The 26,747-nt window shown below is 44.3% G+C and overlaps 1 protein-coding gene across 2 annotated transcripts; it reads left to right on the plus strand.

Annotated features, from left to right (window-relative positions):
* The first annotated feature begins 489 nt into the window (after positions 1–489).
* On the plus strand, positions 490–26,636 carry LOC306825331 (DNA topoisomerase I, mitochondrial). Of its 2 annotated transcripts, none has more exons than XM_079346022.1 (20): positions 490–594; positions 839–973; positions 3,409–3,463; positions 4,261–4,307; positions 6,791–6,922; positions 8,228–8,315; positions 8,400–8,527; positions 8,640–8,755; positions 9,231–9,352; positions 12,206–12,328; positions 12,409–12,596; positions 12,922–13,066; positions 14,462–14,605; positions 14,870–15,055; positions 18,452–18,520; positions 22,539–22,653; positions 23,157–23,284; positions 23,447–23,559; positions 24,900–25,049; positions 26,329–26,636. In XM_079346022.1, the coding sequence occupies exons 2-20, from the start codon at positions 852–854 to the stop codon at positions 26,429–26,431; spliced, it is 2,274 nt and encodes a 757-aa protein (XP_079202148.1). In that variant the 5' UTR covers positions 490–594; positions 839–851; the 3' UTR covers positions 26,432–26,636. The 2 variants fall into 2 exon arrangements, with proteins under 2 accessions (XP_079202148.1, XP_079202149.1); XM_079346023.1 differs by having other exon boundaries at positions 579–645.
* The last annotated feature ends 111 nt before the right edge of the window (positions 26,637–26,747 follow it).

The raw sequence follows: 26,747 nt of genomic DNA on the forward strand, positions 1-26,747 counted from the left end.
CACAATGAATTGTTACCACACGTAATATGTGTTGCAATTTATTTGCCTTGAATGGTGGGATGACCCTCCCTTGTCAATAATCTTATTTACTAAATCTCCATGTTACTGTTCATCAGAATCAGAATAATTTTCTATTGCCAAGTACATGTACATTTAACATGCCCAAGGAATTTGGTCACGGCAGGACCCATAAATGCGATGATCTTAAGTCCCAAACCAACAGGAAAGCTCCAACACCCAGTTCACAACTAACACGTCTTATTGCATTCACGTGCAAGTCAAGAGCTCGGAGTTCCAAAGACACAAAGTTGTCTTTCCTCTCTGTGTGTTCACGCGTTTCTAACTGTATGTAATGTTATATTTTGTTCCACCATGGTTAATCTGTGTAATATAAAGTTAGGCTATTTCTGTCAACTTCAAAATTCTGAAACTTTTTATTTTTTCCCTCTTTGGAATCTAATATTTCCATTTTTTCCATGTACAATTGAATACACCGTGACTGAGCCAATCAGAATTCAGCTGGCTGTGACGCGTGCCCTGTTCGGCGCTAGCTGAAGTTAACCCGCTGCGTCCATCAAGTCAACCGCCGTAAAGGTTTGTATTCAATCATCATAATCTTTCGTTTTAACCGACGCAATTTAAGCGGTAAACTTTAACTTTAATGTCACATTTGATTTCTGAAGGGAACGTTTACATGCCAATGTGGTCGTTTTTTTTTTTTATTGATTTGATACGCAAAGGTGACAGGATAACTTACCTGTGAGTGCGAAAGTTAGCTAGCTAATTGTGAGTGTCGCACAGGTAAACGTTCATGTCTGCTTTACGTTCCCTCACAAAGGTACATATTAGCGATGGGAGGAGAGAAGGGCACCAAAGGAGACGAGAAGGCCAAACACAAACCAACGAAGCTGAAAAGGTTGAGCGGTAATGAGAGCGCTGGCGCCGCTGGAGATAACGCCTCCACCAAGAACAGGTCTGTGGGGTGTGCGCATGCGTACACGTGAGACATTAAATATTTAAGTGTTTAACACATGTATGTTTGTGTTTTGGTTTTTAGGCTCAAATGTGGGTATAAAAAGTAAAGTTCAGTTTAAAGTTGAGTTCATTTACCAACCAGACAATGAGACCAAACTGTGCACAGACTATCTGAGTCCTGCAACTGATGGACTGTCCAAGTCTGGATTTGAGTCCTATTGAACACAATTAAGATTTAGTAGATTCAAAGATTGATTGCTTAAACTTGAATCTAAAGCAAGGGGTGTCCAAAGTGTGGCCCGTGTGGCCCTTGAGGGTAATTTTTTTGCAGCCCCTGGCTTCAAAAAAAGAATCAGGGTATTTTAGTCCAAGGCCTCATTCAGATGACACATTTTTTTTAAAATAGAAAATGTTCAGTAGAATTTATGTTTTTTTCTTTGTTTTTTTTAACAGCTTGCCTTTGACTGTTTTCCACATTTTTTTGTTAACTATGGAAATGAACCTATGCATCATTTTTGTAAACGAGCTGACTGTTTACCGTTTAAAAACCTGAGCTGATTACAGAAAGCTTTTACAGAAACACAAGCAATTCTTATACGACAATTTAGACCCGCAAGACAAAAGTTTGGACAGCAGTGATCTAAAGCAAGCCTGTTTGAACAGCTCATAAACAAACGAGCCTGTCAAAAGGTACATCAAAAATGCCAGCAAGAAATCAAGCTGTTAGTAAGGCCAAAGGACGCTGTATAAAGTGTTTTGTGTGTAAAAAAAAAACAAAAAACGTATTTAGCTGTTTCAGTTTGTTATTTACTAAATAAATAAGTCTTTTACTTTGTATTTGTATACACGTATATTTGATCTTGACAGCGTTTAGATAACACTATGTCATCAGGAGCTGACTGCAGCACTCTTCTGTTAGCATCAGATGAGTCCACACGTCACAGATTTGTTTCGACTAAATCCTGAAAGAAGCTTTGCCTTCAACCTATTTTTGATAAGTGAGGATGAATTGATCTGGATTCAAACAATTAATGCATGCAATGAAGATGATAAACCAGATGAGTGAGAGCCATATTGCACTGTTTAGGAGAGAGTATTCTGCTGTCGAGCAGCCCGCGGTGTTGACTGAACACTTTGATTTCACTGCGTACAGTCTGTACTCCATCTTCATCTGAATACATTAATTTATCTGATGCATTTATTACCATGCATATGTGAGCAGACAAATGAATGTGGAGTGATCTGTCATTGGCTTGTGTGTAATTGATGAGCGCGGGGAGATAAATAGACACCTGTAAGTGCTCCTGGCAGCTTTCTGTGACAGCTAGCCTCATGCTATTTCTTGGCACACTGACTGAATGACTGATTTAAGGATCAACTTATCCTCATCAGCTACAACACTCGTGGACCTGACTTTCCTGAGCATGACTGATTTTTAAAAAGAGCTGCAGCAGTTGGATATTTCTTAAAGGATAAAAAAGCTGAGGAGTACTCTGCTTACTTTCATGTTCCATCCAGCCTTGAAGGGTGAAAAGGTCACACTGTGTGGAGTGATCCTCTGCTGGTCTGAAATGTGCTGTTTTATAGGATCATACTAACTAGAATATGCTGGATTAAAGTGCAGCTCTAACTTTCTGTCAAGGACATGGCCAGTCATGTCTGAGTAACTTTCAGTTAAAAAACAAAACAAAACATGCAATATATTTATCTGAATAGTAATTTCACACGCAGCTTCTCTTTTTGTCTTTTTATATCTACACTTTATTTTGGAAATACTTGCTGCTGTTTATTCGTCCTGCACGATGAGTCAAAGCAATGAGAAGTCATTCTTATCTGCAATGTGAAGTTCAAGTTTGATTGACAATAAAGAAAGTGGAAGATTAATTTCCACTTCCTGTGTGCGCGCCGCGGTCCGTCAGCGCCGTACGTCGTTACCACTCCAGTCAGTGATTGTGTTTCCACAGGGAGCCGCTACGCTCTGCTCCATTACAAGTACGCTGCAGAATATGACAACCCAGACAGGAAGTCAGTGAAGGAAATCCACAGAGTGTCAGGTCAATTTCAAAATAAAAGTCTGTTTTACAGACTGGCTATCATATTTTTGATCACTTTGTTAACATAACGTGAAAACAGGCATCGAGCGAACAACAAGTCATCCTCAGAAAGACAAAGACAAATGTAGTTTTTCTCTTTCCCACTTTGTGATCTTGTAGTTCTTCTGTGACGTGTGGACAGCTGTTCATGGCGGCGCTGAGGGCAGTGGGTCAGGGAGCGTGGTGCTGACGGGCCGTGGCGTGTTACATTTGGGGATGGATTGTACAAGTGGAAGCAGCTTTCTCCTTGAATATTACCTGTTCATGTGCTGCACATGCTCTCACACTAACAGCATGTCCCTCTCTTCACATGTCCATCCTGACACCCTGACGGACACAGTGCAAAGTCAACTAAGTCTGCAGAGAAAACTCACAATGGACGGTCGAGAATGAAGGTGAGTCACATGAGTGTGAAACACCGGGGTTAAAGCCCCTGTCGCCCTCTGAGCCGGCTCACAGTGTCATAACGACAGCCTGTCCTAGTACTCACCTCCAAGATATTTAAAACCTGCAGCAACACTCGCAGGATTACAAGCATGCCAGGTCGAGGGGGTAAAAAAGGGGTTTAGAGATTTAGTTTCAGAATGTTAAAAAGGATCAAGAGGAGCTTTTAATTTGGATCATCTCTTCTCTCCAAAGCTGCTGTCTTTGTTTCATGTCCAAAGAAAGAAGAGCACTTCACATACAGCTCAGCCTTGTTAACAGGAAGCCTGCAACAACAGACCCAAGATCAGCAGAAGTGTAAAGACTGCTGTCCTCCTGAAGTGGACAGAGGACACTTCATGAGCTGCAGTCTTTGTCAGTTTTTAAAACGGGACGTGGCCGCTTGGGATAAAAAAAAGAAGCTGCGATAGGTTGTTATTTCTAACTCAACAAACTGTATTCTCCGCTTGGAGTTTTTAGGTAATTTATGTCAAGTATTTGATGTCTTACTGCCTTCTCAAACTACTTAAGTCAACTTCATGCATGTCTAAAAAGCAGCAGAAATATGAACGACGGCTCAGGAACCAGAGGTTTAACATCAACAGTCTAAACACGATGCACAACAGATGTGCAGACGTGCACTGGGCAGGACACCTGGAACATTTGACCTGATGTTTAAAGATGAGATGCGTACGTGTGCACAGTGTGGAGGGATGTCTGTCTGCTGCTTGTTGGGATGCCGTTTTGTTTATGTTTGTTTTCCTCTCAGGGCAGGACTCCAAAGAAAGACTCTCCCAAGACAGCCAGCTGCTCCAGGTAGGGAGGACATCTCCTCAGCGTCTTATTATCAGCTGACCGCCGTCTCTCTCTTAAAGGCACGGGCATGAGTTTGTTTCAGTGTCAAGACCCTGGATGGATGCCATTACTATTTCATACAAAGCTATTTGATAGAAAATGAATCAGACTGTGCTGAAGATGAATATATATAGCGTGCACAGTTTAATGCGTGGCCTGCTGTGTCAAATTTGTCTCAGTCATTTTCTCACAGACTTTACAATGGACTGATGACGTGGACTTAGAAGTGTGACATTTAAAAATAGACGTTTTTATAAAAGCTTTGAAGGCAGTTTCCTGGTTTCCTGCAGAGAGCGAAATGAGGCCTGATAGTAGAGTTTGGAAGGGAACAGCAGGCTGTACAAGCCGTCTCAGTGCGCTGCACTATGGATTCTGCTCAGCAATGCTGTGTGGCAAAAACACGACCAGTTCTACACCCTCCCTGTTTGGTTTCACCTCGAACACTTGAGCTGAACCTTGTTGGCCTCAGGACTTAGAACAGAAAAGATTCACACGTAGAACAGCCAAAGTCTGATCTTGTTTGGGTAGTTTAAGGTGTGTATAAAAGAGCTTTTGCTCCCTGCGTGCGTGTTCGTGTGTGTGCGTACACAAACTTCAAGCTGCCACTACATCAACTGGGAAGATGTTTGGAAAGTCCCCGACCTATCAGCACGCGCCATGAGCGACAAACGCAGCCTGATAGCAGACTATCGGAGTGTACTGTCTCTCTCCCTCATTTACAGGCTTTATGCATCATAAAAGCAGCACGTTTTATTCAGTTGGAATATTAAAAGGCGGCGGCAGGTGAACAAAATCTTTCTCAGTATGGTAAATGTCCTGAGACAAATCTTCAGAAGAAGAGAATGGAATGATGAATGAAAAGTAAACGACTTTAACTTCTTCATGTCCTCAGTCCGCCACTCTACATAAATACTAAAGGGAAAGACTGACAGTGCTCGTGTGACCTGCAGAGAGACGGTGGAGTTTCTGCAGGCTGTGAAGGTTTAAGTTTCACTTTGTGTCCTGAGGGTCACGAACACACAGTGAGAGAAGAAAGTGTTTGGACTTGTTGTGTTATCCTGAAGGAGAGATGTTTCATCAGCATGATGATGTCTGTTCTAAACGTGCTGCAGCACTCTTTAGTACGACTGGCATTTATTGTAAGTGCATTGAAGCCTGGAGTGTAATTAAACTGTTCAAACTGTTCACTGATCAAAACCTGGAGCAGGAAGAAGTTAGACTCTTTGAAGCTGTATTTGAATAAAGTTGTTTAGTGTTTTAAACTCTTACACAAGCCTCTTCACGACACACATTCATTTTAGTTTATCAGCTGATCGCTTCTTTTGTTACTGTTCTGGCTTCTTTTTTGAATAGATCTTCTCACTCTTTATTTTCACTCTTTGGTATTAGAAAAATTCCACAACATTACTTAAACGTTCTCGTTCTGCACTCAGGTCGGGATCTTATTTTGTATAAAACACGGACATGTCTGGATCTTTGTGTCCACCTCGTCACAGGCCGGCCTTCAGCCTTCTTCTTCTTTCTTTTATTAGCATTGATGTCAACAAAACAGGTTTACACTAACGTTGGTTTTTAAACCAGGCTGTAAACATTTGTCAATAAGGTTACTAAGGGGTGAAAAATACTGCATGTAGGGGGCGTGGCCTCAACAGCCCTGCAGTAAGCAGTGTGCTATGTGCATGTTCAACTCAGTTGCTTCTAAGACAAATGCATGCATGCTTTGGCAGCAGTCATATCCTAATGTCACTGAGTGATGGTGCTCATGGGAAATGCAGTCTTGAGTGAGCACAGTCATCACAAGCAGAGAAAAGTGTCTTTAAAGTGTCTTCTGTAGAAGTTGTGTGTTCTGCAGAGGACTGGACAGAGTGCACTCACAATGTGTCCATGTAGCTGCTAACACAGCGGAGTGTAATTAGGAGTCATTGAGGCAGTTTGACAGTTCTGTTAGGGAAGGAAAGAGGAAACGCGCTTCTTTATTGGCCCTCTCTGTTGTCTTGATTTCTTCATTTGGACGATTCTTCACTGCAGGAAAGACGGAGCTCACAAGTGTCACATGATCTTTCTTCCCTCAAATTGTTGTAATTATGTAATTATCATCAGTGCTTGGATAATGTTGTGTCATTACTATAATTATATGTGATGTCTGGTGGTCAGGGTGTCACTGTTGGTTGAGTTATTATTTTTCAACACGGGGGTCATTTTATCTGGACTCTGCAGCCATTAGGTTTTTATTCAGCCTTTATTTGTTTGAACAGTACGGGCAAATTCAAAATCAACAGCTCGGCCTGTTTTTAAAAAGAGAAATCTGAAGAAAATGAGACGAGACGAGAAATGTAGTTTGAACATTAAATCTTTCCTCTTTAAAGTGTAGTGAAGAGGGAGACTGGGGACATGCGGTTGAGTCGCCGGGCGTCGGACGATGACTGTGCTTCGTTGTTTTTCAGTGAAGACGTGAAAGAGGAACAGGAGGATGAAGACTTCGCTCCAAAACAGAGAGGCCTGAAAAGGAAACGAATGAAGGAGGAGCCCAAGGAGGAGCCCATGGAGGGCCCTTCTCACTCCACTGCTACACCGAGGTCAGTTTGACATCTGAACACTTCACATGCTGGACTTCCCCATCATTTGTTGACTGTTATTTTTGTTAAGAAGCGATGAATGCATCGAAGGCTCAAACGAAGGAAACTGTCATTATGACGCGCAGGGTGGTAAAACTTCTGTTATTATCTAAAACTATCCGTCTTTTTTATTTCTCATATGTTTATGACAATGAGACGTGGTGTGGTATCTTATTAAACATTTATTTTAGCATTCGATCCTAGAAACAAGTCAATCACACGTTAGGTTTAATTTGCAGAATAATCTTAGGGTGCACACTGCTCCAGGTCTAACCGGCCTGAGCACGGTTAAAGTCATAATACAACACATGCATGGCTTTACCTGATTATGAAGCGTGCTTAGTTTACAAGAAAGGCGGACTTGTAAAAAAATACATCGAGATATGCGCAGATATAAGAAAGCTCTGAAAAAATAAATCGCAATACTTAAAAAAAACAAACAAAAACACAGCGGAGGGCACTTTTTATTTCTGTTTCTTTTGTTTGATGTCACTTGCGTGAGGGTCAGCAGCTGCAGAGCAAGATTTAGAAATTGAGGAAATTGAGGACGAATCAAAACATTTTGGCTCCCCCAAGACACACAATTTAAAAGTGAGAAGAAAACAGACGAGACGAAAACAGGGAACTACACAAATAGCACAACCAATGATGCAGCATGTAATGTGAAGCTCCAATCACGTCCCCCTTGTTGGTTGAAAGGAAACATGAAAAGGCCAAACGGCACTGTCAAGCAGGTTAGCAGCTCCACTTCTCCAAACAAGTGCAAGAGACCAAGAGGTTACAAATCTTTTTCATTCATCTCATAATTTGTCTTCTGTGTCACTCTCTGAAATAAATCATGAGAGAATCGTGAGTGGAGTCAATCATTTCATCCATAACAGCACGTATTTCCCACTATGAGACTTGGACTTGGTTCTTTGTAGTCCTGGACGTCTGTCTTGTAAAAATCAAAATCTCTGATATTCATCTTCACCATCCAAAGTTTACGCCACGCAGTGATTTTTCTCTTATGTACTGTGTTACTCTCGTTCAATGGATTGAAACAAAGTCATCCCTCTTACATTAACATCAGTTCAGTTTGAAGCCAAGACAAAACTGTGGCTGCAATTAAGTTTTTTCGGCCCTACGTGGACCCGATCAAGCTATTTGAGTCAGTACTGGACCAGAATCCAAGAGCAGGATCTGATCTGCGTATTCGTATCTCAGTCCCTCTTTTTCACATGTTGTACACTGACTTTATTCTCTCCGTCTTTTGTGAACCTTCAGCTCAAAGAGAAAAAGTAACCGACACAGTCAGGACGAAGAAAATGACGAAGAGGCTCCGAAGAAGAAATCAAAGAAGAAAACCGAAAAAGTAAACGCGGACAATCCAGGAATCGATATAATTTATGATGGCCCATCCAACTTATTTTAATATCCAAGCTGTTTCTCTGCTCAGACGGTGAAGAAAGAGGAAGGAGAGGAGCCCGTCTCCAAAAAACCCAAGAAGACAAAGGAGGAGATCGAGGAGGCCAAACTGTTGAAGATCAAAAAGAAAGAGGAGGAGGAGCAGAACCGCTGGAGATGGTTGGCAAACGCTGCTCTTTTCAAACACCAACAGCACATGTGATTTAAACACACAGTGAACCTCTATTTTCACCCTGTCAGACACATCCTTGCGTTCTCATCTTTCTGTCAGGTGGGAAGAAGAGAAGTACGAGGGTGGGGTGAAGTGGAAGTTTCTGGAACACAAAGGACCCTATTTTCCTCCTGAGTTCGAGCCGCTGCCTGACAACGTTCACTTCTATTATGACGGTCAGTGGAGCAGAAACAATTTATCCCAAATGTAAAAAGACCCTTCGTATCTGATGAGCCAACTTTTTCGGCGCGGGAAAACGACTTTGTGAGAGAAAAGGGTTTCATTTGAAAAATACGAAGTAGGTTGTTACTTTTATCATTTTAATGATATTTGTGTTTTTAATGGATTCAATTGTCACATTTTAAAAGCACAGTATGCAAAATCCACCACCAGGGGGCGCTCAATCAAAACAACTAAAGACGACGTGGAGGCTGGTGGGGCATCATGGGAGTAATTCTCTCATTTGATCCAGGAGATAGTTTGATCCAACTTTATCAGAAAAACAGAAACCATGTAAAAGCAGACGAGCAAGAAGTGATTTAGATCATGGTGTATAAAGTACCAAAGTTATTCTTCATAGAGGTCTTGGAAGTGTGTGTAATAAAGCGTCTTGTTGGTTTTTAAACGGCGTACTTGTGTTTGTGTCTTCAGGTAAGAAGGTGAAGTTGAGCCCTGCAGCCGAGGAGGTGGCGCTGTTCTTTGCCCAGATGTTGGACCACGAGTACACCACCAAGGCCGTGTTCAGGGAGAACTTCTTCACGGACTGGAGGAATGTAAGGTGGCAGGAACACATCACGAACAAAACCAATCTAAAGTGTGACTCCTCAGGTCACGACTGCACTTCAGAGGGTTTTCTTTAGTAAATCAAATTCATATCAACAAACAGGATAAGAGTGAGCATGTTCTCCCCGTGCAGACGTGGGTATCCTCTGGGTCCCCCAGCTTCCTCCTACAGTCCAGTAATTGGTGCCTCTACATTGCCCACAGGTGTGAATGGTTGTTTATTTCTGCTTGTGTCAGAATTCAGACGTTCATCCTTCAAAGAGCTTAATTAAACGCCTGTTGCATCATCGTGACACTTCAAAGTCTGTATCATTTCAGAGGCTCCTTAAAATGCAGCCTCAAAGAAAAGCGTTTTCCTTCTGCTTCCTTCGTGGGAGATCCAAGACGCCCCTCCAATTTAAATGAGCTGTCGAACTGCCCATGATTACTCTCTAATGTGAGTAATTGGTTTTCACTCAGTCCAAAAGGCGAGCGTAACAATCCTTAAAAACCCAAAGGAGCCGTGAAACTTTGAAATGTATTTCAAAGAAAAGGTGAAGTTACGTGACCTTAGAGACGTCGCATCACGGCTGCTGCTGTCGAGGGTGCAGCTGTTCAACGATAGTGTTAAGGGGGAATCATTTTCCAAACACTCAAGCTTGTAATAGGCTGCGAGCACAGGACCAAAGATGTTCTATTCAACGGGAGCGCTCGGCTGTTTTGAACACTGTCCTGTCATTCACATGTCCCCCCCCCCCAGGTTTATAAATGTATTTTTAATTGTGAATAGAAATGATGGACGGGCCAGTCTGATGTCCAGCCCAGCCTGGAGTCGGCCTCTGAATCGACCCGGTGTAGAATTCTACTCCTGACTTTGGATTCAGCTCTTACATGGCAACCTGCCTCTCGCCCAGTGAAAGCTGAAGCTGCTGTGACGCAGAGCACAATCTGTGTCACAATGGTTTTGTAAGATTTCCTAACAAAGATCCATTGTGTGTTTTCATCATCAACATTTTCTGTCCATGGTGTCAGAGCGATCAGCTTCTCGTCACACCAGCTCCAGAGCTCTTCTCTGACAGTTTAAGTCGACTTCAGTCCAGCTTCCAGTGTTACTACCTGTGTGATCATTGTTTGAAAACCTGCAGGCTGTGGCTGTCATGGCGGCCTCTGCACAGAGAAAAGCGCCATGCCAACCCCTGAGGCATATCATGCAGAATTAATTTTGCGCTGCTTAGTGCTCAATGCACTTGAAAATACGATTTGTGTGAAGGCATTGATATGCTAATCCATACAAGAAGCTCCCCTGCATATGAACAAATCCAATTAAACTGTTTTATTATAGCTGGAAAAAAACTCTCCTCGCTCCACTGCCCCCAGAGCCCGCCCACCGCCGAGTGTCAATCATGCTTAGACACAGGCTGACTCTGTCTGTGTTGTCAGCATCACAGTCTGTAATGTAGAGAGAGGTTTTTAAATCTCGGTGAAGCAACGAGACCACAAACCGTCTGAAGAGTTTGAAAGATAAATGAATCCTTGTGAACAGTCTCTGAAATGTTTATGTTGGATAAGTAGAGAAAGTCTCATCTAGATTCTAGCTTTTTCAAAGACCTGTTCATCGTTTACCTTTTAAGCCATCCGATCCAGTGATGACTTAAACACTGGCGTCTCTTGTGGGATTGTGCTCTGGAGAATGTCAGACTGAAGTCCCTGCTGCTGCTTTCTTGCTCACAGCAGGAGGCCGCAATTAAAGCCACTCATGTCGTCATGACATTTAAGCACCAGAAACAGATGAAGTGTGAATCCTCTGTGTCTCTGCCCTGTTAGTGGCACTCAGGATTCAGATGACCAGTGTGCGTCACCCTCAGCAAGTCGATGATTACAGTTGAGAGTGCTGCAGCTTTCTGCGTCCTGCCGTGTGAAGCCCGAGCTTCTTCACACTGAGAGCCGCTCCTTAAAGGAGGAAACAGTGTTTCTTTAATTCACTTTCTGTCCAGGTGTTCTGCTGTCATCCTGCACACCTGCATTCAGGGCTTCCAGCAAACAATCGACCAAACTGTTTTCCCCCCTCTCATCCCAACAGAGAGCTTTGCATGTTTGTAGCAAGGCTCATCTGGTGGAGTCGCTCGCTTCTTTACCGAAGGGTTGACGGTTCAGTCCCCAGCTCCTGCACACACATCAGATCTGTCTGACGTGTCCTTGGGCAGCACACTTAACCCCACACCACCCTGCCTCTAACGTCAGCTTGTGATTGGGCAGCTGAGACCTCCAGAGTAAAAATGCTTTGAGTCGTCAGAAGACGAGAAAAGCTCATTGACCTCAGCCTGACGTGTTGTTTCACTGAAACGTCCTTCTCACTGTAACATGAGTGATGTGTGTCGTACGTTATCATAGTGTGTATTGATTATTAAAGGATACACCTGGAGACAGAGGACGACAGGTAACAGTGTGTGTGGCACTCAAAGAGGAAACGTGCTTCAACATCAACTTCAGTGAGGTAAGTTTAAAAAGGGACCCCAGTGTGTGCTGCTCCATGTGTCCTCTTGTGATGCCTTGTTGGACAGACTCGGCACAGAGAGGAGGATGAACTCCCGCTTCATTGAAAGATATACGAGACGATCATTTACCATCATTTGTGCTACTCATTCAAAGTGGCATGGAGAGTTTTTCTGACATACTTGAGCTGCAGTTAACAAATTCTTAACTGTGGACGAACGAATTTCATTCATTTAGACCTGCTGTGAGAGCTGGAGGGATGATGGTACATTTTCATTGTCTTAGAATACTCCAGCTGTTACGCAGGTAAAAAGCAAACCTGCTGCACAGGAGAAGAGACAACACTCCTGTGTTTCACACTCTGTCTGTAGGAAATGACCCACGAGGAGAGAATGCTGATTCAGGACCTAAACAAGTGTGACTTTGGAGAGCTCAATGCCATGCATAAAGCCAAGGTGGAGGAGAGAAGGAACATGACTAAGGAGGAGAAGCAGGTAACATTCAGTCTGTTTCTCTGTGTGTTTGTGCATGTTGATCTCTTCATCTGGACAAGTTGATTTGATTTCTGCTGCAGGTTTTGAAAGAAGCCAACCAGAGGATGGTGGATGAGTACGGCTTCTGTCTGCTGGACCAGCACAAAGAGCGCATCGGGAACTTTAAGATTGAGCCTCCGGGGCTGTTCAGGGGCCGAGGAGAGCATCCCAAGCAGGGCATGCTGAAGAAGAGGATCCAACCAGAGGAAGTCATCATCAACTGCAGCCAGTGAGACTGATGAAATATATGTTCATCAACTTCTTTCTGTCCACTTTGAGATATTTGAAGAACGTGCTGTGCTGAGAGTCTGACCAAAGGTTTTGTTGCTTTTAGTAACTTTAGAATTGTTAAGAGTTGTTAAAGCAGTCGAGCTGAAGAATCAAACTTTGACTGTCAGTAGCCTGACATGCTGTGAGTACGTCATGCAACATTATTTCATGTCACATAGAGGAAGGTGAATAATTCTCTCCCTCTCTCTTTCTTTTTCTTTCTCTCTCTCTCTCTTTCTCTTTATTTTTCTTTCTCTCTCTCTCTCTCTCTCTCTGATTGACAGAGACTCTTGTATCCCAGTGCCCCCTGCTGGTCACCGCTGGAAGGAAGTGCGACATGACAACACAGCGACATGGCTGGCCAGGTGGACTGAGAACGTCCAGGGAGGCATTAAATACATCATGCTTAATGCCAACTCCAAACTAAAGGTATCCACACACACACACACACACACACACACAGTATAGGTAGGAACCTTTCAGGTGCATTTGTTTGCCGACTTGTCTGTCTTCTCTGTGAACTCTTCTTTCTTAAATGAACCCTTGTTCATTTTTCAAGTGGGTACAATGTTAGAAACCAAACGCGTCTGTATCAGAACCTTTTAGTTGTAAAAAGAAGTCGGCCTAAAATAGTGACAACATTTAACTTAAAAGCGCAGCAATAATGTAGAAAGCACAAAAGCAGACAGCAGTCAGGACAAATGAAGCACGATGATGGGAAACAGGTAAAGTGTGGAAAAGCTTCAATAAATGTTTGTTCACATAGTGCATATGAAAGGTGATAGATAAAATGATGTCTTCATATTTGTTGATTTAGTCTGAAGGGTTTACCGAGGGTTGCCGAAGGCGCCCAGCCTCTTTTGTGCGTCCGCTCTGAGAAACTTCCCTGAAAGGTGTTGTTGATGTCACCAATGTTTTTTTCTCAAAGACGTCACTGAACTCGAGAGAAATCGTCTCGCAGGAAGTCTGTTTGGACTTTATTTTTTCTCTTCAGAGCTTCAGAAACGTGCTGCGTCTCGTATACCGGTACACATTTTTTCTGTATTTTATTCTATAAAAAAGGCCAATTTCTATCCTCTACAAACTGGATTAAATGAAACCTGCGGCAGCTTGTGATTCAGTCTGAAGGTCTGCATCATAACTGCAAGCAGCTGGCATGTGGCGAGTTAAGCCTGTGTGTGTGGGATAAACATGTCCTTATTGTGTTTTGTTCCACATGTTTATAAAAAATGGCGTCATGGAGAATAGAGTAGATATTTTGGGGGGTTAGAAAGTGAATAAAACGTGTCTCATTATTCAGTCCCTTTCTCTCATCTCTTCTGCTCTTCTCTGTTTGCTCGCTCTACCTTCTTTCCATCCTTCATGTGTAAAGGTTAAGTTATTCCACTGTTTGTCTCCATGACACTGTGTGTGTGTGTGTGTGTGTGTGTGTGTGTGTGTGTGTGTGTGTGTGTGTGTGTGTGTGTGTGTGTGTGTGTGTGTGTGTGTGTGTGTGTGTGTGTGTGTGTGTGTGTGTGTGTGTGTGTGTGTGTGTGTGTGTGTGTGTGTGTGTGTGTGTGTGTGTGTGTGTGTGTGTGTGTGTGTACTGATGGTGGCTTTAATTGTGTCTGGGTTGTAATAAATCAGCAGCAAGAAACCTGAACTTCTGTCCTGAAAGTTTGCTAGTAGCACGTCTTTGTTAGCCTGCACTCGTATCATGTTTTACATGCTGATGACTGACTCTTTGAAATGTGTCACTTTGATTTGTTTCTTATTTTCTCCTTTTTTTCCCTTCTTCTTCTTGTGACATTGTGTCCTCGCTCTTTTCGCCTCCTTTGAACGCAGGGAGAGAAGGACTGGGAGAAATACGAGATCGCTCGCAAACTGAAGTCACGTGTGGACGACATCCGTAAACAGTACACCGAGGATCTGAAGTCTAAAGAGATGGTCAAACGGCAAAGAGCTGTTGCCCTCTACTTCATAGACAAGGTCTGCAGTCTGAGGATGTGCTAGCTGTCCTTCGTGCTTACACGCACGTGTGAAAGATCTGTGTGCTGTGCTTTCTCACTTCACTGCTGGATGGAAGATCGTCTGCAAGGAGAAACATTGATTACATGTCGCCGTTTTCTCCCAGTGACCCGGAGCTAATGATCTCATTCTGCATTGAGAGAAATGACAGATTGAGTGTGTGATTGCTTTTGGCTCACGCCAAAGACAGTGATGTAACTGTGTTGTGTTGCCCCCTCCCTGCAGCTGGCACTGAGAGCTGGTAACGAGAAGGAGGAGGGAGAGACGGCCGACACGGTGGGTTGCTGCTCCCTACGCGTGGAGCACATCACCCTCCACGAGAAACTGGACGGCAACGAGTGTGTGGTGGAATTTGACTTCCTGGGTAAAGACTCCATTCGCTACTACAACAAAGTCCCCGTCATCCGGAGGGTAAATGAACGAGTGCACACACATATACACACACACACACACACACACACACACACACACACACACGGTTGTTGCGTTAGAGGATGTGATCATGTTAAGAGCAATAGTGAAAAGGAAGAAAGTTTTTCCATTCTCAGGAAAGATGACCTTGGCAAAGTAGAAACTTCACTGGGGCTCGTTATATATATTGTAATAATTTAGGTTTTGCCCTTTGGGTGTTGGCAGAAGTCCCTGCAGAGAAGGTCACTTGCATAAGTATTGACATGCACGGAGCCTGAGGCGCACAGAGAACTGAGAGATGTCCTCGGGGCACAGTTGTAGATTGGTTCCCTTGAGCTGCGCTGCTTTAATTTGTCTGTCTGTTAGATCTGCTCATTTGCCCTCATGCTCCTCTCCTTGATTAAATGTTCATGTAGGTGAATTCATCTTCATTCACGATGAACATTTTTGAGATTTCTGTCTCTTACAGACTTCAATGTTATTCTACAAGAGCAGCAGTTCAACAGGTGAAACAATTATTTCTCTTTCTAAGTCAAATATGAAGCAGCGAAAAAGCCAAATATGTGCAGTTACAAGTTTCCTGTTTAAAACTCGATTAGAACAACACTTACACAATGTACGTATTACTGTGTATTTAAAGGAGCAGGATGTAACTCTGACACATAGTGTTTAAAATGGGTCTAAATTCAAAACATTAGAGAGAGCAGGAGAGCAGCCCGTTTTTCTTCTTGTGCACTGATCCACTCATCTGAACAGCCAATCAGAGACGTTCCTCTCACCAACCAAGCTGGCAACTGCAGACGCCGATTCAACATTTAAAATCGGCCAAGAAAAAAAACAAAAAACAAAAAAAAGGCCAACTGGTGCTGACGGGTAGCAATGGAGCTGGACAAACAGCAGAAACTAGGTTTGACAGTCGTCTTGGTGTGTCAGGGCCTTCATGAGAACGAGCAGCATCTGTTTGACTATGAACATGAAAATGAATTACCAACAAGAAAAGTAAAAACATTTTTTAGTTTTTTGCTGTCGATTAGATTTCAACAAAACATCTCAATGAGCGTAAAGGGTGCGATTGTCTTCCTGAATGTTTTCCACATTGAACAACAGGAAGTAATCCGAAAGCCGCCGAGTTGCAGGCCTCACTTTCTTCACAGTATAAGATTGTTGTCAAGCTTTTTCTTCTTTACGTTTTTGTTTTAATCGAGTCAGAATCCAGGAGCAAAATAATGATGAGAAATAAAATCTCTGCAGCTGAAATCACAACGACACCTGGCGTCTCTATTTTAAACTTTGTTTACCTCTAAGGAGGGGACAGATTGACAGCACATCATTTCAAGGTGTCGACTTGTACAATGAGAGTTGCATGCTTAAATGACATCCCTGTATGACTGTTATTATGGGTTGTGCAAAACAAAATATTTGAAAAGGTTTCATGCTGTCACGTCTCTGCACAGCTTATATTAATATCGGCTGCAGACACTGTTATTAATAAAGACAAACGGGTCATGTGACACTGAAGCTGACTGGTGGGAGGAGGTTAGAAAATACCAGCATACAAGAAAACAAACTGCCTGGAATGATTTTCTTTCTTTCCTTGAAACCTCGTTGTTTGGGCTGTGTGCAGTCTGTCAGACAGCTGTCACATTTGTGTGTGTGCGTGTGCATGTATGCTTATGTAAATGTCCAAGCCCTCCTCCGGTGTCAGCCCGTGCTATCGTCTGTTCCAGAGATGGAGACAGAAATGTTAGCACCTGACAGCCAAAGTGTTTTGTTTCTTGGCAGAACACATAATTATTCAAATGAGTTCATTCAAAAGCAACACATTAGCTCGAATTAATTAGTCGCTCGCATATGTTAGCATCATCAATTTCCATGGAAATCAGTGAGATGCTGCAAAATGTCAATTGGAATTAAAAGGGAAGTAAGAAAGTCATTTCCATTTCTTACCTCTGGTGCACTTTCAAAAACTGTTGCATCTAAAAGTTGTGTGTATGGTGAGTGTAGTGTGTCTCTTTTTAGACCATCACACAGGAAATAGAAGCCTGGCGTGTAGCCTACCCAGAGTTGTGTGTGAAAAGTCTGCATGCAGACAAGCGGAAAGAAATAGACGTGTAGTGAGCCTAGCTGTTTTTGCTAACTTGTTGTCATGTGTTCATGGAAATTGGTCGTGTTGTTGCTGTGTTTGAGGGGGCAGCTCTTTTCAATGTTTTGAATTTATTCTGCAGTACCGATTGTAAACTCTAGGTGTCAGAGTTACATATCGCTCCTTTATGGAAAGAGTTGTATTCCTCACCCGTATCAACACTTTGGCAATATCTCAGCCATGAAAGACGAGACAGTGTCTCTGTGTAATGTTAAGAAGACGTATCCACCTGTTACGTGTTGAGAGACTTCATCACATCGAGCTGGAGTGTGGGGACACCTGCACATGCAGACATGGATCCTGTCTGCTAGCTTCATTTACACACACACACACACACACACACAACATCACTAAATCAAGGAGGAGAGCTCCCTTAGGTGTCTCTGCTTTAATGCCAACCTTTGAAGACTCACTTTACATCTTTAGTTTCAAAGAAAAAAAAAAAAGAAGAGCTGTGACACAAAGCAGCCGGGGAACACGTCAATGTCTTTTTATAAAACACATCTACTGCTGTTAGTTGGTGTATGGCATCATTTTTTTAGATGCATCTGTCGAACCAACAGAATTCCTGCAAGTGTCAGATGTAACACACACACACACACACACACACACACACACACACACACACACACACACACACACACACACACACACACACAGTTTTGCTATCTGTAGTTGTGTGGCGTACAGTTGATTTCAGGGTTGTGATCAATAAGATTTTGACTTTATCAACAAATACAAACACAAGGTAACGGCACTTTGTAGAAGTGCATGAGGGTGGCTCCAGGAACACAGGAAGTCACATACACACCACAGGAAAACAAGGTGCTTTTACAGCAACAATAAACATGTTTACAGCCTGCTACACAAAACTAAATAAACAGCTATGTTTTCAGTTTATGAGCGATACGTGTTCTCCATAGTTGGGCGTGTAGCTGACAAGATTGACAGGATGTGATGTAACCGTTCGTCAAGAGGCTTAAAACCGGCCTCAGCTCTCAGCCTGTCGTTCGGCGCCTGCTGATGATCCTCCGGAGCGTCATGGACCATCTAAACAATGCTTTATTTTTCCTGGGACTCTGCACGGGGATTTAGCAGCTGTACCTTTAATTTACTCGAAGATTCCCTCTCTATAGGTCGAACCTGTGCGGGACGGTCTCGTGTCATCTGTGATCCTTTGCACCTCCTATGATGAAGGCACCTTTTTTGTTGTTGACACTGTTTGAGCCGAGCTCGTCTGTGTGTCCTTTCAGGTTTTTAAAAGTCTTCATTTGTTCCTGCATAACAAGGAACCTGGAGATGACCTCTTTGACCGCCTCACTGTGAGTAACCGTCTACACTTAAGTTTCCTTAAGGATTTGTTCTGACATGTTTTTAGTCGTCGTAGCTGCCAAGGAGGTTTCATTTTCACATGCTGAAGCATTTTAGTTAAAGGCAAGACTTTATTCAAGGTTATGTAAAATGTGTGAGAAACTCCCCCCAGGTGTGTAATACATGAAGAAAGAGCAGACAGAGATTGTGAAAGGATTTATTTTTTTAGAGACACAAGGCAGAGGAAAAAAGGGAAGCAGGGACTAAATTGTTAAGGTGTGAGAGATGAGTTTGAATGAGACATGAGCCAATGGTGTGGAGAGATGAAAGGAGGGAAGCGAGGAAACGGAAGATGAGAAGAATAATGGAGGCAGGGACACTCAAAGCAGAAAGAGTTTCAAAAGAGAGAGGGAATAGACTCTGGCAGATAAAAAATGAGACTGCGACACTGAAAATTGAAAGTGAACATGGTGGGCGGATGAATTTCCACACATAAAAGTCTGCTTTCCTCTTAACCTCTCCCTCCAGCGTCCTGACACAAGGCCACACCACGCCGCATTTTTACACACGTTTGTTCAGCGCAGGGAGACGAGTCTGTCCTCACTCCACCTGAGCAGCCTTTCTGTCCACATGTTTACTTTAGTGGAGGAATGACTGACCTGCTGGCATGAGAGTGTGTGTTTGAAACCCTATCAGACAGTCCTTCCTGCTTACCAGCAGCGGTGTAGTTTAAATCCCCTCTGATGGCCAGCAGTCACTTTCATGCTGCATTTCTTCAGAGTATGAGAAAGTTTTGTCTCCACTACTCCATCTCTAATTGGCTAGTACTCTTGTTGCCTTTGTTGGTTGGTGAAGCAGATCAGAGGCTCACACTCTGACTGCTGTCCTCTGCAGTCTACCTGCCATCTCACCAGCATCATAAGATTCACACTGACCAGTGGACGAGCACGGTTTAGTTCTGTGGAAACAAAAATCTCATCTGATTGATGAGAGATTATTTGAATCTAAATGAACTGAATATTGATATATTTGAATATTTGATTCAAAGTCTAAGTTGTTCTTTTACATGTACAATCATAATGTGAGAACTCTAATGCTTTGAGTTACACAGCTGTCTCACCCCGTTGTCTGTGGAGCTGTACAGCTGGACAGGTCCCTTAAAAGAAACATTAAGAATTAAAAAAACAAAAAACAGTTCAATCAAGAGTATGCACACGTGTTTAATAACAGAGTTACAGTAAAGGCCTCCACGTGTGACAGAGACTGACCGCTGCTTCTTTTAGGGAGCGCCGCAGTGTAAGCAGAATGAATGCTGTCAGATGGGACTCGGCACATTTTGGTTTGTCGGCCCTCTGCGACCCCCTTACTGGTCTGGGGCCCCAAGCTGACAAGCAGCGGCCCTGTCCTTGACTTGTCCAAATTAAAAAAAAACCTGTGAATATGAATGGACCAACGCTGGGGTTTGTTTTGCTCACAGCAAACCTGATAGAAAATCTACAATTGTTGGAAGCTTGACTACTTTTAAATCCCACCGTCCATGAAGATATCAGCGTGTACTGTGGAAAAACAAAAAAGTATTTAAGTATCAAGGATGTTAACAAACCAGTGTACGCTTTAAATGGGTCGTTTCATATTTACATTTGTGCCACATGGTGGCAGGTAGAGATTGACAGGGAGGATGAAGAGGAAAGGCAGGAGTGAAAGGAGAGGGTGAGAGGAGGAGATGGAAGGAGTGCAGTGGCCCTGCTCTCTGCCCTCCACTGTGTCAGGAAATGTCAGCGTGTGTTGGAGGTGGAATGGTAATGGCTGCTGTGTGCAGGCCTGATTGACGCACAGAAAGGCCACGGCACCGAGCGAGCGAGAGAGGGGGATACGGAGGAGAAGTGACAGCTGGTCCAGGTGAGTGGAGGTTAGGAGGGAGGAAGTGGAAGGGGGCTTGAAAAATGTGGGATGAGAGAGCGGGAAGATGTGAGGCGAGCAGGAGGAAAAGTGGTGGCTTTTATCTTCAGCACAGTTTCTGTGGAGAAGATGATGGACACCGATCAAATATGAAAGTGCAAAATGTGGAATGAGAGAAAAGATGAAGGTTAAAATGAAGGTTTTTTTTTAACCAGCCTCTGATGTCCCATTTTGCTTGATTGATGAGCATAGTGATAATGTGACTGTGTTCCAACTGTCACCATTTTCACATTGTGATTCCTCAACAGCTCCGTATTACTGCCTGTCCTGACAGCACGCAGTGCGAGCGAGCGTCTGCCCTGAATTCAGCTGGATTTTATTGTTTCCGATTTTAGATTGTCCTAACTTCCCCCTGACGTCCTGTTTCTATTTTCCTCTGTCAGACGAGGAAGGCGGCGGCTCCACACAGCACCGACTCTCGCTGTTCTCACTGGTCACAGATTGTTAGCTCGTTTTTTCAAAGTGGAGATAACCGTGCGTTAATAATATCTCAGAGCACAACACTTTTTTTGTGGAGCGCCGTTTACTGAAGAGCCTGAGTGCTGTGATTTGAGTCAACAGCTCGTCAATACAAAGCACCACACTTCAGTTTGTCCACCTTCAGTACAAAAGCACTACATGTCAACCTGCTTGGAAGGGGGAAACTGAGGTTCACCCAGCAGAGAATTCAAGATGTAACAGATGCAGCGTGTGATCACAGGATGCGATGAGACGATGTTACTCCTTTGTACATGGAGAGTGTATCCGCAAAGGCGTCGCAGTCCTGTCCTAGTGTGTGGCTTTACAGTGTTTACACACACACATGCACACATGCACAGCGCTGCTAGACCCCTTGTTAAAAGTCCCCACCGTCCCCCCTCCTCTTCAGCTCTGGTGCTTCCTCTGAATGTGGAGCCGGGCCGAACAACTTCACTTTGCATCACTCTGCCAATGAAGAGCAAACACGGCTGTAAATATCCAGCCGTCCAAAACTCAGCACCAAACTACTCTTTGTCCATTCTGTCAAAAACTCTCTGATGGTTTGGATTTAAAAAGAGATGTGCACACACACACGCACACTTCACACTGAGTACAGGCTCAGGTTTAAGTGTAAGCTCACCATGGGGACTTGTCAGTCAAACAGATTATTAGCTGTGGGGAAGTGTATTCTCTGTGAGCTGTTTCTCTTTTACTCTGTTATTTGTCTTCTGCCTGCGACAGGAAGAGCGCACTCTTCATCCTGCTGCATAAACAGCCAATAAGAACGCTCACAAAGGGAGTCGGGGTGTGAGGGCGATCAAGCTGGCCCCTCACATTTGAACACAACTTCATTAGCATTGCAGGGGCGATAATAGCTAGCTCGTTAGCAAGCCAGGCATGACAGCGTGCGTGTGTGTGTGTGTGTGTGTGTGTGTGTGTGTAGATGGATTGATGCGTGTACCCATGTGCTCTTCAGCACATGTATGCACAGGTGTGTGTGTACACAGAAGTCCTCGCCCTGACTCTTGATAATGGGCTGCTGCTGCTTTAAGACACACTCACTCTCTCTCTCTCTCTCTCTCTCTCAGGGGACTCTGGCCTCACAGATCCTGTCCTGACCCTGAACCACATTCTTATTGAAACCTTCATGATGATTATTTCTCTTTCTGTGAGAGATGTGAGCTCACTGAATCAGCAGCTGCTCTGAATGTTTCTCGCAGGCCTGTGTGTGTTTAGAAATGAACGTTATCTGTTTTTCTAAGTCCACGTGTTTGCACTTTATATCGGTGTGTGTTCAGGGAGCCTGCTGTTTCGTCTGCGTTCACATCAGCCTGTACAATGTTCACTCTGTTTCAACTCTTTCCTGTTGAGGGGAGAGTGCAGCCATCGGACAGGAAGGAACGACTCCAACGTGCTCTAACGTCTTCAGAAATGTCAGGGGGGAAAAAGACCTGTGCTTCTTTTCATCTCACGTCTGTAAACGCAGACGACGACGTTGTGTGCAGAGATGGTGTTGAACAGACACTGTTGGTGGTGTGGTGCCACAGTGCCATCTAGTGGTGATACAGTGTGATGAAAGTGTGCCGCTCTGCTTCCCGTCTCTCTTTGCAGACAATCCTCCTGAACAAGCACCTGAGCTCCCTGATGCCCGGCCTATCTGCCAAGGTGTTCAGGACGTACAACGCCTCCATCACTCTGCAGCAGCAGCTCAAAGCGCTCACAAACAGTAAGACGTGCTGTGCAGCAATTTAACATGAAGCGGCTTTAAAAGACGCTGCTTGCTATTCTTTAGAAGCTCGTCAGGTATCAGTAGCTTTATCACTGTCTGCCTTTCATCACGCTCTCGCTGCCTGTGTGACAGCCTCCAATGATAAACCTGCCACACATTTGACACGTGTTATTTTTTAGCCCTGCGTGATCCGAAGATGCCCTGACATCCTCCAACCGTGGCAGGAGTACATGGTGACTGTGAGCCGAGCCAAGTGTGTCCTGCCTGCCTCTTATCACGGGCCGCACAATGATAGTAGTGTTACTCTCTTCTCATGTCAGGATTACCACTGAGAGCTGATTGACAGTTTGACAATGGCTCTAGTTTTTGATCTTCAGAGCCCAGAATGATTGACACTCATTTAACGAAAGGAAAGATGATAACTCAGTCAGAGTAGGTGTTCTTTCTGCTTTTTTTAAACTGCGTTGGGCTTATTGCTCATTCTCTGTCATCCTCCAAAGAGTCGGACAATGTGGCAGAGAAAATACTGTCCTACAACAGGGCCAACAGAGCAGTTGCTATTCTGTGTAACCACCAGCGGGCGCTGTCAAAGACCTTCGATCAGTCCATGGCGAACCTTCAGGTCAAGGTGAGCTCAGCGGGGATGACTCCATCGCACGCAGTCAGTCATATCTAGATTTCTCTTAACAAGCAGGACACTCCTAACAGTCTGACTCACTATGTCTGATGGTTTTTTAAACTTACTTTAAAAAAAATAAAATCCTGTCCTGTTCTTGTTTGCTCCTTCAAGATTGATGCTCGGAAAGAACAGCTGTCCCTGGCAAAGTCTGAGCTGAAAGAGGCCAAGAAGGAGGCCAAGAAGGAAACCAAGACAAAAGGCAGCTCGGACTCCAAGCAGCAGGCGTAAGTCTTCCACAAGTACAGGAAAAAACACACAGCATGCTGTCCCAGTCAACCAGGAAAAGTGATTGACAACGAGCTTTCGCGTGCGTGCGCACACACGAGGGAAACAGAACACTCGACTGCTGAGGTTTGCAGCTGTAGATCAGTGGGCAACCAGTCAAAGCCACATGAGTGACTGTGCCACTGCGAAGAGCCCGAATAGCATCCAAGCCACACGACTGAAACACGTGGAAACCATTGTCATTATCTATAAAGTGTTTTATTTTGACATTGACTGGATGTTCTGTGCGTTTTCTTGTTGGACTTCCTGTCCGGGTTGTCACTTCCTGTCCAGCTTGACGCATTCCTTAGACGAGCAGAATGTTTGAAACCGAGCAGGGCGCAGAGGCACGCTCCAATCATCGACTTTGAGTGAAGCTAAGTACAGCGCGGTGTGGACGGCGAACACGTCAGTGATGTTTGTGAGATACTGACGTGCACAGGTCATGTTGAACACGAACACAGAACACAAAGTTCAAACTGAGGAGCTGCATGAGAGCAGGCAAAGAGCTGCGTGCAGCTCAGGAGCAGCGGGTGGGCCACCCTCACTGTTTGCTGTAGTGTTCGCCCCCCACTGTTCATTTAGAGCTTGCCAGCTGTTAACTCTGTGTTGTTGTGCTCTGTAAGGCACTAACACACAACCATATGGACTCCTGCATGTCTGCGTCTTTTTCACTCTCATTCTTGGATGAAAAGTTAGTGCATCATTCATTAGCCGTTTCCTCTTGTACACTCAGGATAATATTGAGATAGTTCCGCTCCACATATTCTCCTGACCTGTGTTCACATGTGGGGGACAGGAGGGGGGGTGGAGGGTCCTTCATTATTTTGGGTTGTTGGCCGTGTTGACACCATCGGTTGTTGACAAGGACGGCGAGCCCGCCGTCTTTCTTCTTACCGCTCTCGGTGTCATCCCTGTCGACAGTCTGGAAGCCGTTCAGGGAGACGTTGTCAGGAACATCCTGATGCAGCCACGTCTCAGTGAAGCAAATCAGGCTGCACTCCTGACACTCTCGCTCACATCCATCTTGTCCTGGAGCGAGAGATGAGTCAGAAGACACGGCTTAAAACTCCTCCCCACAAGTCTCCTGCGTCTCGGTCCCACTCTCCTCCCTCGCCGCTCCTTTCCTCCTCTGCGTGTCCACTGGGAGAACAACAGTTGTATCTCTGGGTGCTGTGCAAACAGCTGATCCCGGCTGTAAACATGAAACCTTCTCTGAAACGTACCGACCATGGCACTGTTTTTATTTCTAGCAGCAGTGTCTGACTGTAACGCGCCTGTCCTTTTTACGTTGTTTCAGGCTGGTGGAGCGGAAGAAGGCAGCGGTGCAGCGCTGTGAGGAGCAGCTGCTGAAGTTGGAGATCCAGGCGACTGACAGAGAGGAAAACAAACAGATCGCACTCGGCACCTCCAAGCTCAACTACCTGGACCCACGAATCAGCGTGGCCTGGTAAGTCAGAACGTCTGTTTCCACCCGTGATGCTCTCATGACTAAACCTCTGCGGGCCTGTGAGAGGCGTACACACAAGATTCATTAGTTTGATGATCGATGGTATTGAAAAGACGTCAGAAGTCGTGGATGACAAGGCAACCGTTGGCAGGGCGCAACCTGCACCCGTGCGCCTGACAACTGTAATCCATGAGAGCTCCCGCTCTCACTAAAGAACGACCCAGACTTCTCTTTAACCAAACCTGTTCGTCCTCTCTGCACAGAGCTTTATCATCAGTAACTGAACCGCCGGCTCCGATGATGTCACGTGGGGTGGAGCGTTCCTCTGCCGTGCACGATAATCTTTATGAAAACCTTCAGTGAGCCAAGATTGTAATATCTCAAGCTGTGTGAAATCATGAAGAACATCTGACCTGAACTCAAAGTCAGGATTTAAACGGGCTTCATTTACTGCTCCGTCCTCAAATGTTTGCATTCAGTCAGTGTGCAGATGTTTGCTGGTTTATTTTAAGCACGTTTTGAACTTAAGGTTCCCAGGACTAGTTTTGTAGTCGCCGTGGTTTAGAAACAGATATAAACAGTGTTTGATTTTCTTGAGTTTCATATCGAGCCTCAAATTCTTGATTTATGGTATTTAAATGGAACTACAAGCCCCACATGTACCTGGGCCTGTGTGCACAGCAAGATCATTGTTGACGTGCAGCTTAAACGTCCTGGAGCAGCCTGCCAGCTGACTCAGCCCTGCCCCCCCTTTGATTCTTCCAATCACACCGAACATCAGCTCATGGAGAATGTTTCTGCTAGGACTGCTGTCTGTGTTTCCTGGAATAAACGTATTCCTAACTTTTAGTACTCGTCACTGAATGACCCTGAAGAAACATCAGTCTAACAATATTGATCGTCACACTTCAAGTGTTGTTGGAGCTCTTTGACCTCTGCTGGCTTTTCACTGTCCGTGCACCTCGGTAGTTGGTCCAGAGAAACATACTTGACTGTTGCTGGTTAAAGGCAGCGTTGTTTATTTTCCTCCTGATCCACTTTTTAAGATTTTGCTTTAAAACAACCAACCAGAGACAAAGAAAATCTGTAGCAGAGGTTTGCCTGTAAAAACTTCGACCAATGTCTGCTAAGAGGTACCAATCTGATGAACCAATCACGCGGCTCCCTGCTCGTTCTCTACCGCTTGTGTTTGAGTCAAATCAGTGAGTGGAGCCACGTGTCTAACAGTATTTCCTCAGCAGTGTGGTCTGAACCCTCTCCCTCTCTTTCATGCCTCCAGGTGTAAGAACATGGAGGTGCCTGTAGAGAAAATCTACAACAAGACTCAGAGGGACAAGTTTGCGTGGGCAATCGACATGACGGAGGCAGACTTTGAGTTCTAACGTTACACTTCAACTCTGACCGGCCCATGGAAGGATGCACCGTTCAGCTTGTAATGCAGACGGTGCTTCACGTTTACTGTTTCATGTTCATCGGCACTATCAAATACCAAGTGAGCACTTTAGTTTACCGCTGTTTGATAATCACTTTTGGTTTGTTTTGTTTTTTTTGCATTTACTTGAATAAAGGTTCCTACCATGCAGAAGAGACAGGTGTGCAGTGACAGTTTGCAAACATGCTTTGTTTAAGGCAGTGGTTCTCAACTGGTGGTGACGGGACCCAAAAATGGGTCGAATGTTTGCCCGGAAGAAAAGTGCT

The sequence above is a fragment of the Symphodus melops genome (assembly GCF_947650265.1).
Source record: "Symphodus melops genome assembly, chromosome: 6".
In the NCBI taxonomy this organism is placed as follows: Eukaryota; Metazoa; Chordata; class Actinopteri; order Labriformes; family Labridae; genus Symphodus; species Symphodus melops.